At 33.8% G+C, this 13,418-nt stretch overlaps 2 protein-coding genes across 3 annotated transcripts in view; one reads left to right on the top strand and one right to left on the bottom strand.

Annotated features, from left to right (window-relative positions):
- Nucleotides 1-2,874: 2,874 nt before the first annotated feature.
- On the bottom strand, nt 2,875-6,791 carry mre11 (double strand break repair nuclease mre11). The gene has a single exon (XM_088227529.1). The coding sequence runs from the start codon at nt 6,295-6,297 to the stop codon at nt 4,417-4,419; it is 1,881 nt and encodes a 626-aa protein (XP_088083655.1). The 5' UTR covers nt 6,298-6,791; the 3' UTR covers nt 2,875-4,416.
- Nucleotides 6,792-9,443: 2,652 nt separating this feature from the next.
- Nucleotides 9,444-13,418, top strand: part of Ptp10D (Protein tyrosine phosphatase 10D) — a 118,288-nt gene continuing 114,313 nt past the window's right edge. For both annotated transcript variants that reach the window (XR_015822459.1, XM_088227539.1), the window contains exon 1: nt 9,444-9,769. Coding sequence is in view for 1 of the 2 variants with exons in the window: in XM_088227539.1 (XP_088083665.1) it covers nt 9,701-9,769 (69 nt within the window). In the remaining variant the exon portion in view is untranslated. The remainder of the gene's footprint in view (nt 9,770-13,418) is intronic.

The following is a 13,418-nucleotide window of genomic DNA, read 5'->3' as shown; positions in this document are numbered from 1 at the left end:
GTCAGAACTTGACCCATCTGGAGGATCTGGAGGTTTTTCTATTTCGTTCATCTTTCTAAGACCAAATAGAACTTAAGAAGAAAAAAAAATACAATAAAATATGCAAGGTAAAAATAATATATCTGATTGTATTGTTACCTGAGTGGAAGGTTATGGATAAACTAACATACAAATTAAATAAACTAATTAATACTTATATTAATTATTCACAACACTAAATAAAATTATTTTGACACGGATTACACTAAATTAATACGTTATTATTTACAAATCACTTTTATAAATGCGAAAAATACACGACAAATGACAAACACATCCGCCACCTTTTGTTAGTCATAGACAATCCCGTATCTTGCTCACTGCACTTTTCCTCTGACAACAGTAAAAGTTATTCTTAGTATAAAAAGTTTATCATAATTATTACTATCCAGCAAGTAGTAACCCACACACAATCTGTCCAGATAATTAGACTGATCTATTAAATATTGCAAGTACTGAGAAAGAAAAGGTTAGTTCCTCTGCTATTTATTTATTTATTGTGGATAACTTATATAGCGCGATTTTTGTAATAAAATACCTCAAGGGCGCTTTACATGGTGATTCTATTGTTAAGTTAATTTAATTGAAGCTTTCAAACCTGCAATTTAATTAAAATAATTTATTTTATTTTGTTGTCACGTGCTACGGATTTATTCAAATGATTTAGAGAACAAGTGGGTTTTAAGTTTTTTCCGAAACATCACTTCACTTTCACAGCCTCGCACCTCTGCTGGGAGAGCATTCCATGCCATAGGGCCTGCGACCGCAAATGCGCGCTCACCAAATTTAGTGCGCTGTTTGCGTAGAGGTATAATAACTTTTCCTCTCGCCGTAGACGTAGCTGATCTAAGCGTGAGACGCCTGTCAGCTAGTTCATTTGGAATGCATAGTTCCCTTAGATATTCCGGAGCCGAGTTGTGCAGTGACTTATACATAAGCCAACAGAGTTTGTATTCGACCCTCTGTGGAAAACGTAACCAGTGTAGTTCCCGAAGTAGTGGAGTGATATGATTGAACTTAGAGATTCCGAAAATAAGTCTCGCTGCGGCATTCAATACAGATTGTAGGCGAATCATTTTGTTCATTGGTAGACCTGCATAGATACCATTACAATAATCGACTCTAGACACTACAAACGCATTTATTAATTGAGGGGCGGCATCAACCGGCAAATTTTTGCGTATGCATTTAATTTGTCTCAGCTGGTAGAAGCATGAACTTATCGTTCTACTAATTTGAGCGTCAAGAGATAGGTCAGAATTGAGTAAAACTCCCAGTAGTTTAACGGCTATTGTTCCATCCATTCTCGCCTTTAACACGAACCTTTTTTTATCATAAAATGTTATTCTCTTTACTGGCTTCAAACGATTTATGTCTCCGGGTGGATAAAGAAAACAGTTGAAATAAAGTATGAAATAAAACCAGAACCCCGGATGAATGTTTTCGACTCGATAGCTGTTCTTAGGTATAAATCCTGAAAAGAGAAATCAAGCGGAGATAAGTTCGCCTTGTAGTGTAGTGACTGACATGTCTTAGGTTGGATTCCCGACAGGTAGGATGAGAAATATTGGTTTTGAAGACGGTTCTACACTGCATAATATGTCATTGTTCCTGAACCGGCATTTGAAGCGTAAGACTGATCACCATATCTTACACGTAACAAAACGATCCATATACCTACACTTCAACTGCCATTTCCCGTGCACCACGTTGTGCAGATAGGGAAATGCTGATAATGATTTCTTTGCTTATTATTTGTTCTTCAAACTGTTAATAAATAAATAAACATCCTTGAAAGTTTATTCATTATCACCCTCACGGGATTCATCCTCGTGGAACACCTCACAAAAGATGGGACAACTAGGAATCCACCTCACAGGAAGAGCAACTCTCTGGAGAACAGACCTCATATAGTCATGATCGTAGAACAAGGACGCATGTGATTCTCTTCAACTTTACATGAGGGGTTAAATTTTTTTTTGACACTTTATGTCATAACTCAGTAAGTACAAAAGCAAATCCTTTAATATTTTTGTTAGTTTTATATGTTTTTTTCAAACCTGGAATATACAGCTTTTATAAAACCTATTCAATGTCGGAATAATCGGCGCGCGTGCATGAAAAGATGTATGAATGTAGAGGAAGCGAGATCTGTATGCAAAGATAGAGTGTTGTGGCATTATATCCTCTCTGCCTACCCTTACGGGGAAACGGCGTGATGGTTTGTTTGTTTGTTTCAATATCAAATGTAAAAGAAAGTCAATGTCGAATCTTTTGCCATCGTTCTACAATCACGACAATATTGTCTAGTTCTCCTAAGAATGTCTGAGTTTTGCATTTGAGACAGACCAATTGTCAACCTGAGAGTCCCAAATTTGAAAAATATATTTTTTACTACTCATTGCTATATATCAAATGGTTCGAAATTTCGTGTAGAACATTACCTCACATTTAAATATTTTTTTTTGTGAAAAAGCTGCTTTTTGCTTATGACGGGAGTATAGGAAAGATATATTTTTATTTGTTTCAGGTGCGTTAACAATTTCCAACAATTTTTTTAAACTATGCATATTTTAAAGATTAAAATACCGTGGTAGAACTATTCATCGTTTTTAAACTACTTTGTACCACTGAATTAGTAAACCACGTTACCAATTTCAGGTTAAATGACCCCTTCAGGACAAAAAATATGCCATTTATGAACCTGAAGATAGGTAGGTTGACCTGAGCCCGGTTTTAAAAAATAATAATTAAGTGGTGCAAATAAAGTTTTTTTTTACTTAATGTCTTGTCACCACCTGTAACTTGTCACAAAATAATAATAATGATCATAAGTGAAAAAATACAAAATGTTTTTTATTCTTCAACAATAATCTTAAAACTATGACATGAAAAATTCAACAATAGTAATAATAAAACATGGACTCCAACGCAGGGTTTTTTTCGGGGTCTTAACTGTTAAAACAAAATGTGGTATTCTCATTTGCATGTAAAGGCGAGCACACATATACAATATATACCAAAATACTTGTTGACAAAGGCTGTTTCACTCCCTAGGGAGTTATTAAGATCGACATAAATTGGGAGGTGGTCCTGTGGCTATTGTCTCAGACTCACGGATCAAAGGTTCGTGGTTCGAATCTCACTCTACCCCAACTTGATTTCCATTTTCTAATAGTGAGTTATTTACTACTTGAATATTTGTTGAAAATGGCCCTCAAAAGTAAATATTTGGGTAAATCATAAGTACGCAAATATTTCTTCTAAAAAAAATAAAAATAATAATAGTATACATATTTCACAGAAAGAATGAACCATTTTGAGAAGCGAATATGTGCAACAAATCCTGTCTTGACCATGATCAGCCTCTCTTTAATAATGGGAGGATCGAGAAAGTTGACAGCTTTAAATACTTGGGAGTTTGCATAACTGATGATGGTGGCATGCACAAAGAGCTCGCAATCCGCCTTGGACATGTTGGAGCAACTTTCAACACGATGCGTGCTGTTCGAAACTCCAGTTTATGCTCAGTCAAAACAAAATGCCGGAACTCCTATATGGGTGCTAATCCTGGCACACCTTACTAAAGTTCGAAAAACCAAACTTCCGAGTTTTGAGAGTAAGTGCCTGAGGAAAATATTAGGCAGAAGGTGGTCTGATTTCATAACTAACATTGAAGACCGAGAACGGACGCACCAGTCTCCAATGAAGATCGTTTTGAGGGTGCGGTGGTGGACCTGGCTTAGACATGTGCTGCAGATGCCTCAGGAGAGCCGAGCCTTAACCCAAGCTGCCTCTTTTTCACACCTATAGGCTCTCCGTCCTGGCAGACAGTCAATGAAGATCTTTCGGCTTTATTCAGCAGAACAAAAGGACGGGGGATTGACATGGGAAGAAGCGAGAGTGCTAGCTGGCGATAGGATCTCCTAGAGGCATTTGGTGATGTCCAAATGCTCCACTTAGGAGCGGATTTGGAAAAGAAGAAGAATGTTTAGATAACTACGGATCTATGAACTATTATCGGCTGGTATATAAAGTTTTAAGCTCTTTTATTTCACAAAAGCCCACAGATGGAAGAGTTGAGGGAATATGTCCATTCAAACATTATCAGAATGGTGAATGTTAAGACAATGTGTAAAGTAATTACTTAAACCAGCCAATGACACGACATGTCAGAAGCCCTGTAAATTCCTAGACTTAACATACAATTTAGTGGTCACAGATTGTTTTATCGTACAAACAGGAATCATGTTTAAACGTAAGGAAAATAATTATATATATATATGTATGTAGATGTACATACTTACATATCCATTATCTTAAATACTTATTTGAATCATTTCCACATGGCACAAAAATGTAATTAAAACTTGACAATTAATCATAATATTGGGACTTTTTAGCGTTTCTTTTAGGAGTCTGCTTGGGTGCAACACTTTGCTTACTTAAGTTTGTGAGCCAATTATTACTAGCAGAACTATTGGATGAAGAGTCATGAGTAATATTCAAAGTAGAGGTATTTGTTGCTGGAATGGACGCCCCTCGGCCACCCCTAGATCCCCTGGGCCCGCGGCTTCCTCTCCCCCGTCCTCTTCCTCTAGTCGGCTTTGCATCGGGGGTAACCAAAGGTTCATCATCTCCACTGCTATTATCCATATCTATAATTACTCCGCCACTTGTAGCAGTTTCTTGTAAAATCTTTTTGATACTAGCCAGTTTATCACCATTCTCGTCGTCGAACTGCTGTTTTAACACTGACATATGTTCTAGTGCATCTTCTTCAGTTTCTATATCAAATTTCATAAGGTGATCTAAATATTGCTTTTTTTGATACTTAATAACTTCAGAAATTGCTTCCGTGTCTCCTTTCTGAGTAAAACTGATCACCGCTTCTCCTAAACATTTGACTGAAAGCATTTTTAGCTGTTCCGTTGCAGGTCGGTCTTTATAGTATTTTTCTAGAAGAGTTTCGACACTAATTTCCTCAGCCTCGGTTTCATTAATAAAATCACTCAGCGCTTCTTTGTTAATATTACTCTTGGCGGTGTTTCTTTCCCGAACCTTCTCTTTTTTAAGAAGTATTAGATCTTGGGGATTAGCTATAGAGTCGGAAAACTGCTGACCAAATCTAATGACATTAAACTGTTGATTGTCTTGCTCGTACAACACGCAGAACCTTATTAACGGCAGTTGAGGTTGATTAGAATGTCCACTCCTCTGTTCATCGGCTTTCATTAAAGCTTCGTTTACACGGAGTTTCAAATACTCCTGAACTTCATCTGCCGCATCAACTGAATTAGGATTTAATGTTTCTACTTCTGACAGAACGATCACTTCAAAAACAAATGGTCGTACTGTTTTTAACTTAAGCTTAAACATTTTGAAATTTTTCTCATGTATTTGTAGAAGTCCGCAGTGTTTGGGCAAAGCCTCTCCGTGAGCGAGTGAAGTTGCAACGGGTGATCCTGGCTGAGAGACAAAGAAGTTCTTGGTGGCATTCCATTCTGGCTCAATTCTACAATCATGCTCGTGACCCCAAATAACTAGATCCATGAAATCGGGGAGAACTTCCTCTGGAATATAGTTAAGTAATCCTCTATCCACTCGATTTTGATGAAGAGTAAAGATGTTGAACATGGTGTCATCATTTTGGAGTTTTTGTACTTTTACTTTACCTTCTCTGAATAGTCGAGCAAGTCTCTGATCCTTTAAAAAACTCAAGCCGTATAAGCCGATATTTGTTTTACCTTTCTTCATTAAAATTGGAGAAATAGTTATTTGACTGTAATCGGTCCATTTTCCAAAGTAGTTTACAAGGCCCATATGGGATAGAATATCTAACGAACTCACAGCTCCCCGACCAATAGGGTCATCATGGTTCCCGTGGATAGAAAATACGGGAAAAGAAATATTTATATTAGGATCTTCATAGTTCACTAATCCATTTAAAGTCTGCTTAAAATTTTCATTTTGATTAGAAAATATCTCAAACTCTATTGGTTTTGAACCAAAACAATATTTTTTAAATAATCTGGTGCATTTTAATAAGCAGTTTGGTGATGGCTTGGCATCGTGAAATAAATCTCCAGCCAGAAGAATAAAATCTACATTATGTTCGACAGCATACTGTAGAATTTCTTCAAAAGTGTTGAAACTATCATCTCCTCTTATGGGGTCTAATTCATTATAACCCAAATGGATATCAGTTGCCACGAGGACATTCAGGGTATCTTCAGGATTTCTACTTTCCGCCTCCATATTTATTATATTTTATTAAATTCACAAAAATTATCACCAATTTACCTTGGTTCTATGACTTGTACAGGAAATCTTAATTATTGTAGTGCAACATTTACAGAGGTCGAATACAAAAATAGAGGAACAAAAAATATTATGTTTCTGATACAATAAAAGAAATAACAGTAACCGGATTATTACGCACAATTTACTGCAATAACTAACACAATTGACAGTTGACTGAGTCAACACAATTGACAGTTGACTGAGTCGACACAAGAAAATAACCCTGTCTCCTGTCAGTATGTCAGTCTAGGACAGATCCATGTGTTGTAAATTGAGATTCCTTCCCGCCAAAAACGAATAATTTAATATTATAAAAAGAGCGATATACATTCACGGCTAGAGCCATGCTTTAGTATCTTCCATAGGTTATATATTGTCTAAGAAACATTTTCTATAGTTTCCTTATCGGAAATGAATGTATAGCCAATATATTTTGCACATAAGTTAATTTTAAAATAAATTGGTGTTCTTCACTCTATTGTTCTTTTTTGTACGGATTTCTTTACTTTATATTTTGAGGTAAGTACCCATGATCGATCAGTACGTGACATATGATTTTTTCACTTGGCAACAAAATATTTGCTTAAAGATTTTTCACACGTATTGCGTATGATGAAGAACGAATAAACAAAACCTAATTAGTACTGTCAAAGTGACAATTTTGCCCACTTTTACCAAACTTTTACTATATCAATTTTTGTACGGAACTACCCCTATCAATTTTGTTGAATATATGAACGCAAACGTCTATCTTAATTCATACATACAGAAATAATTAGGTAAAATTAGGTATATATAAAAAAAACACATTAGTATACATAATACCCAAAGAATAATATGTTAAAAAAGTAAGAGAATCTTAATATAAGATAATTTCGCCCACTTAAATATCTATTGTGTTTGTTCGAAAAGATATACAGAAATACTTTCTATAGCGTTGTTATTATTTATGGAATGAAAAATAAAACTTACTTGCCTCGTTTTAACACAAACTCTGCAACAACAAAAGTTTAGACACTATTTATAGATATATAAAAACAGACCTTCAAGTTTAACTTCAAATTTCAAGTGATCAACTGAAACTGGCGGTAAACTATGAACAAATTTAAATTTTTATCTTTCGAAAACAATTTAAACCGTTTTTTAAATGTAAGAATATCCGACCACATTTAATAAAGTTTTACTGAAATTGAATTTGCCAGCTTTTTTGTAAAATTATGCAAACCTGTTTATTATTTTTAATGTTTGGTTGTATAAATATTTTTAACAGACCGAAGAAGAGATTAAAACATAGAAAATGTTATGAATTTTCTACATAAAATACAATGTAAAAAGATAGGTAATATAGCAAACAATTGCACTGCTGTATCAAATGAAACATAAATCATTGTTTTTTTTGTTTTTTGTTTTCTACATACACATTTAAAGAAAAATTGTTTTGAGAGCTTAGCCCTTTAATTATAAAAATCGCAACCGAACTGATTTAATACACCACGTACGTTAACACCGAATACATCCATAATATTTTTTACTCACCCTTTAACAATTATTATTACAAATAAACCTATAATCAACTACCTAGTATTGTAATGGTTACACTCCAAAAATTAAGTGTAAGACATACTTTTTAACAACAATATTTTGAGTTTGTCCAGATTTTTGTAGACAAGGACTGGATTCAACACCCTGGGGAGCTGTTTATGTTAAAATATCACAACAGAAATAATTTAATTAGATGAATCTCACCCGCATAAAAAAATGTTTCAGCTCTTTAACTTCACAAACATCAACAGATGAAAGAACTGAAGGAACATAGATGTTCGAATATGGGCAAAACGGTGAATGTTACAAAGTGCTTTATTATACGAACCACTCAACCATTCAAAACAGCCGTATCCCTCAAAATCTTATATAATGCATACGTTCGAAGCTATTTTGAGTTTGCATCTGTTGTTTGGAATCCTAAATATACAATTTATATTTCACAACTAGGTAAAATACAAAATAGATTCCTTAAACTTCTGGATCGTAAATCTCTTACATATTTTGACTCGTATGAAGACTCTTCTTCCTTTCATAGTTTTACTTCCCTTACTAAACGTAGAAGCATTTCTGATCTGTCTTTCCCCTTCAAAATTTTATCGATAGTCCATATCTCTTAGAGCGTATTTCAATCAATTGTCCCGTAAAGTCAACATGACAAGTTCATTTTTTTTATAATTCATTCCCCAAAAAAATGATGTTCAAAACTCGTTTATTTATAGTAGCTGCTCCAAATTTTATTTACTCTGTCCCCATTAAGATATTTTAAATACAAAATTTTGTGACTTCAAAAAAAAACTTTTTGAAACACTGTAAAATGAAACATTTGTCAGTGTGTAATAAGTTTATGTTCCTTTAAATATGTTTATTTTATTATAATATCAACATTTTGAATTGGTCAACTATATTATGAAAATCCCTCTCCTCCATTCCTCCACTCTATTACCTCATCTCTTATCTTATATGATATATTATTTTTTCTTTACTATGTAACATGTTCTCTCATTATATTTGTAAAAAACTTTAATTGGATGTATGTACTATTTTTTATATTTTTTATTCTTATATAACAACAGTTGTTTTTCCTTAATAATAAAAAAAAAATAGTGTGTAAAGTGGCCACTTAAACCAGCCATTAACAGGTCATAAGCCCTCCTGTAAATGCCTAGACTTCTAAATTAGCTTCTCTTAATGTTCTTCATCTCTGTTGTAATATGTTAACATACTTTTTGTTAAGATTTTTATGACACAACACATACCTATATATTGATCGTTTTCTGGATTGGTCTGCGGCGTGTTTTACCTTTTTGCGAGCTTTCATATCAGCTCGTATAATATATGCTACAATGCAGTCTAAAATGTTACTAACATAAACCATCATTATCAATCAGAAAAACATCATGAATATTGTTAAATATTATAATCATAAAATAAAGCTGGAGGCGGAGCAGTGGAAATATAACATTCATGTGAATGTAGCCTTATCTCACCTGAAGCTAGTTACTGAAAAGTTAGCAACTGCCTGTTGCTTCTAAATGCGATGGAATTTCAATAACATCTTTTAGTCGAGAAATATGGCCGGTGCCGGTAGGGAGTGATCGACTCTGTCGTCAGAAATGAAAGTTTTAAAACACTTGCAAAGTTTTTACGACAGACAGTTTTAGTTTTATTATCACAATAAAAGTGTTGATTAAATATATTGTGTGTAAATTCTACTTGTTTTGTGCAAATATGTAATATGTTTAAGTTGAAAATGTTTTGAAAGTTATAATAGTTGACATGTCTGCGTAGTCGTGTTGTGAATATATAAAACAAGATGTATACGCCTCGCCGTACCCACTGGGATTTGCTTGTTTTTATTTCTACTTGCTTTTTTACAATTAAGGTATGTAAAAAACTGTTGCTTCCATATTTCATTGTTTAACCCGAAAAATACCTGTTAATTAACTCACCTGTATCACTAATTATAATGAAATTTTACTTGTATGTTGCGTTTTATGAAGTTTTTGTTTCGATGTTTTTATTTGCATAATTCGATTGAATCAGGGTGTACTTATTTAAATATAAATTTTGTTTATTAAACACACCTAAATAACAAGTTAAATATTAAATCTAGGTACTTTTCGGTTATAATAATTTCTAAAACATGTATTAATTATTTTTTTAAATTTTCCATTATTTTTATTTTGTAAATAAGAAATAATCATAATGTCCGAACAAGACACGCTCGGTAAAATAATTTATATTATTGTATAGTTTTAGAAATGTGAAAAGGTAAACCGAAGAATTAAAATAAATGTATATCGTACTATTAAATATAATAAAAGCTGTTGATGAAACCCTTCTCTTCGGACATAATTGTACAGCGCCCTTGAGTTGATTTTCACAAAAATCGCGCCATATAAATTATCCAACCTATACAAACAAACCATCACGAGAGGATAGAACGCCGTATTACTCTGTCTTTGCATACAGACCTCGCTTCCTCTACATTCATACATCTTCTCATGCACGCATGCCGATTATTCTTACTATTAACATGTCCATCTTCAAGTATTTGATGGACTTGATCGTGCTATGTCTTTCTCGGTCTTCCTCGTTTTCTGCATCCATCAACATTCTTTCGCTCTCCATTCGCTCTACATGTCCAAACCAACGAAGCACCCCTTTATTGATGCTGTCGATAACGAATGTCCCAGCCTTGCACAGTTCACGGATCTCGACATTGATTCGTGCACCCATACATCGTTTTACCACACATTCTACCTACTACCGAATATCGGTCTTGCTATTTTAAACAAAATTGACTTAATAGTGGTCAGCGCGTTAGCCTACCACGTAAGAGATCTGTGGTAAATTTCCAGGGCCTCGATTATGATGGAAAGATAAAGACGTCATACCCTCACCTTGACGGTATAGTTGAAGATAAATTCTCTCTAGCGATTACAAAGATATACTACCGACCACCTTCAAATTTTAGGTAGGTACATCGATATGAAACAAGAAGAAGCGTACGTTGCGGTATACATATCTACGCTCTAAAATGACAGCTTCAGTATGACGTCATAGTTGAAGATAAAAGTCTCCCGACCGACTACAAAGATGTACATCGGTTTATACCGACGGGTCTAGAACCCCTCGATACGTTTATCTACGCATTTAAAGTTTAAAAAATTTTGTTCCACCGACCAATTTTTCCTTTTATTATGATTTATTAAAATTTTTAATCGTTTTGAGGTTGGCACTTTTTTTCTTAAAAACCTATTCAAAATACGAGAGAAAAATAGTTAAATTTTGAAGTCGAATTAAATTCTGACATAACTGTCAGTTTCCGAAACGAGTGGCTAGATGCATACAAGAGCATCTAGCCGCAAAATATTACCAATGTAAAAAATAAATCGAGTTTTTAATCGAGATCTATTTTAAATGTTAATGAAGTAAGGAACGCGGAGTAATTTTTGCGATCGGTTATTGATTCGTTTCGATCATATGATGTTGATATGGCAAGTAGGTAGGTAGAACATACCGAGGAAGATACAGATAGTACAGAAGTTAAGTATACCCCTCGATATATACAGATGAAGATAGCGTTCATAATCGAGGCACTGGGCCCCGATTACAATGGGAAGTTAACAGACTTATCTTCGACTGTCGACGAAAAATGAGTATATTTGCATGAACGTTTAAAGTATCTTTATCGGTAAAAAAATGTGTGCATATTCTGCTTTTCAAACAGAAAACTTAATTTTACTTTTTAGATACAATTGAATATAAATGTAAAGTAGGTACTTTTGTAATCGGGGCCTAGATATGGTTAACATTGTGTATTATTGTGGATAACTTATATAGCGCCATCTTTGTAATGTAACACCTAAGGGCGCCTTACAAAGTAATTCTACAGATTAATACATTTAATTGAAACATTAAAATTTGTAAATTAAGTACTACAATTTATTTTGTAATCACATGCTAAGGATTTATTCAGATGATTTAGAGAACAAGCGGGTTTTAAGATTTTTCCGAAACACCACTTCACTCTCACAGTTTCGCACTTCTGCTGGGAGAGGATTTTATGCCATGGGGCCTGCGACCGCAAATGCGCGTTCACCGAATTTAGCGCGTTGTTTGCGTAGAGGTATAATAACTTTTCCTCTCGACGTGTATGAATATAAAGATGAGATTTTACAATAATAATATAATAACAATCTTATCTGGTGTCACAAAAATGATCGAAACACCCGGCGACTGGTGTACCAATGCGGTGCCCTATGCACCTTTAGGCGAAGAGATGGAAATTATGGGTTCTTACTTTAAAAAATAGAACCAACTCGTATTAGTATAGTTTAATGTTTTGATAACCTAATTTATTTGACCATACCGACCAGTGTATCTGTCGCCGTGAAATAGTTGAATCAGCTACTCAACCGAGCGGCTAGGCAGTTCAGTAAATGTCGGCATTCAGCTGAATGGCTAGGCCTTTCGCTGAATGAACGTTTAACGAAAGGTTTGAAGGTCGCTTTGCCTCTTTAATTTTAATTCAACAATATTATTAATTTTATTTTCGAATTTATTTTGTTATGTGAAATTGGGTTAGGTTAGGTTAGGTTAACAAAAACACTTATTAGGTTGAATTGACCAAACCGTATGCGTTTTTTCCCGTTTTTGAAGCAGTGTTATTTTATTTTATTTGGGAAATCAACAGTTCTACATACATATTTATAGTAAACAAACAGATATAGTGTATAAACTCAGAACTAATAACAGATTTCCACATAGTATACAAAGTTAGTAAAGAAAATATATTACATATCAAATAAATACATATAATTTTTACATATAAAAATGTTATTTTCATGTACTCGTAAATATTATTCAATAATCAAAGATTTTTTTAAATATTTATTTTAAGAACATTAAGTTACTGTAAATTGGGCGGGATTACGACAAGAATGCTTGAAAAGAGGATAAGGAGGGGAAGGGAGATGTACATATTTATTATTATAATGTCTACTAAGTTACATAATGCGTTTTTAGTGTAAATTTTAAATCTGACAGAGTGATGTTTGTGTAATCTATATTTTTTTTATTTCATACACCGTTTGACGTTTAATCATCATTATATGAAACAAATATAATAAAAAAATCTTCAAATGAATCACTCTTTAGGGGATAGAGAAGATCCAGAATACGACCCCAGGGTTTTACTAGAGCTGGCTGTTTTCTACAAAATGCACATATTAGGTTGTGTAGTCAGCCAGACTTTAAAAATCATTGAAACTGGTCAAATACATAGTTAAATTAATTTTGTATTGTAAAAAATCGAATGTATGCATTATTTATAATTTCTCAAAGTAAAAAAAACATTCCAACTGTTGTGAAGATTTGATTATTAACTCTTTTCACAAAAGTTTTACTTTTCTATGGCTGGCTGCTTTCTGCATAACTACGTGCAGTTATGGAAGATTGCTTTGCATGTTCGTCTCAATTTTTCTACTTTTTTAGGCGAAGCTTTTAGAAACAAAATCTTCTCAAAT

The sequence above is a fragment of the Micrasema longulum genome, unplaced genomic scaffold (assembly GCF_059751315.1).
Source record: "Micrasema longulum isolate JH-2025_06_02 unplaced genomic scaffold, ASM5975131v1 h1tg000509l, whole genome shotgun sequence".
Taxonomy (NCBI): domain Eukaryota; kingdom Metazoa; phylum Arthropoda; class Insecta; order Trichoptera; family Brachycentridae; genus Micrasema; species Micrasema longulum.
Note: the sequence above shows the minus strand (reverse complement) of the source record. Positions and strands in the feature narration are given on the sequence as shown.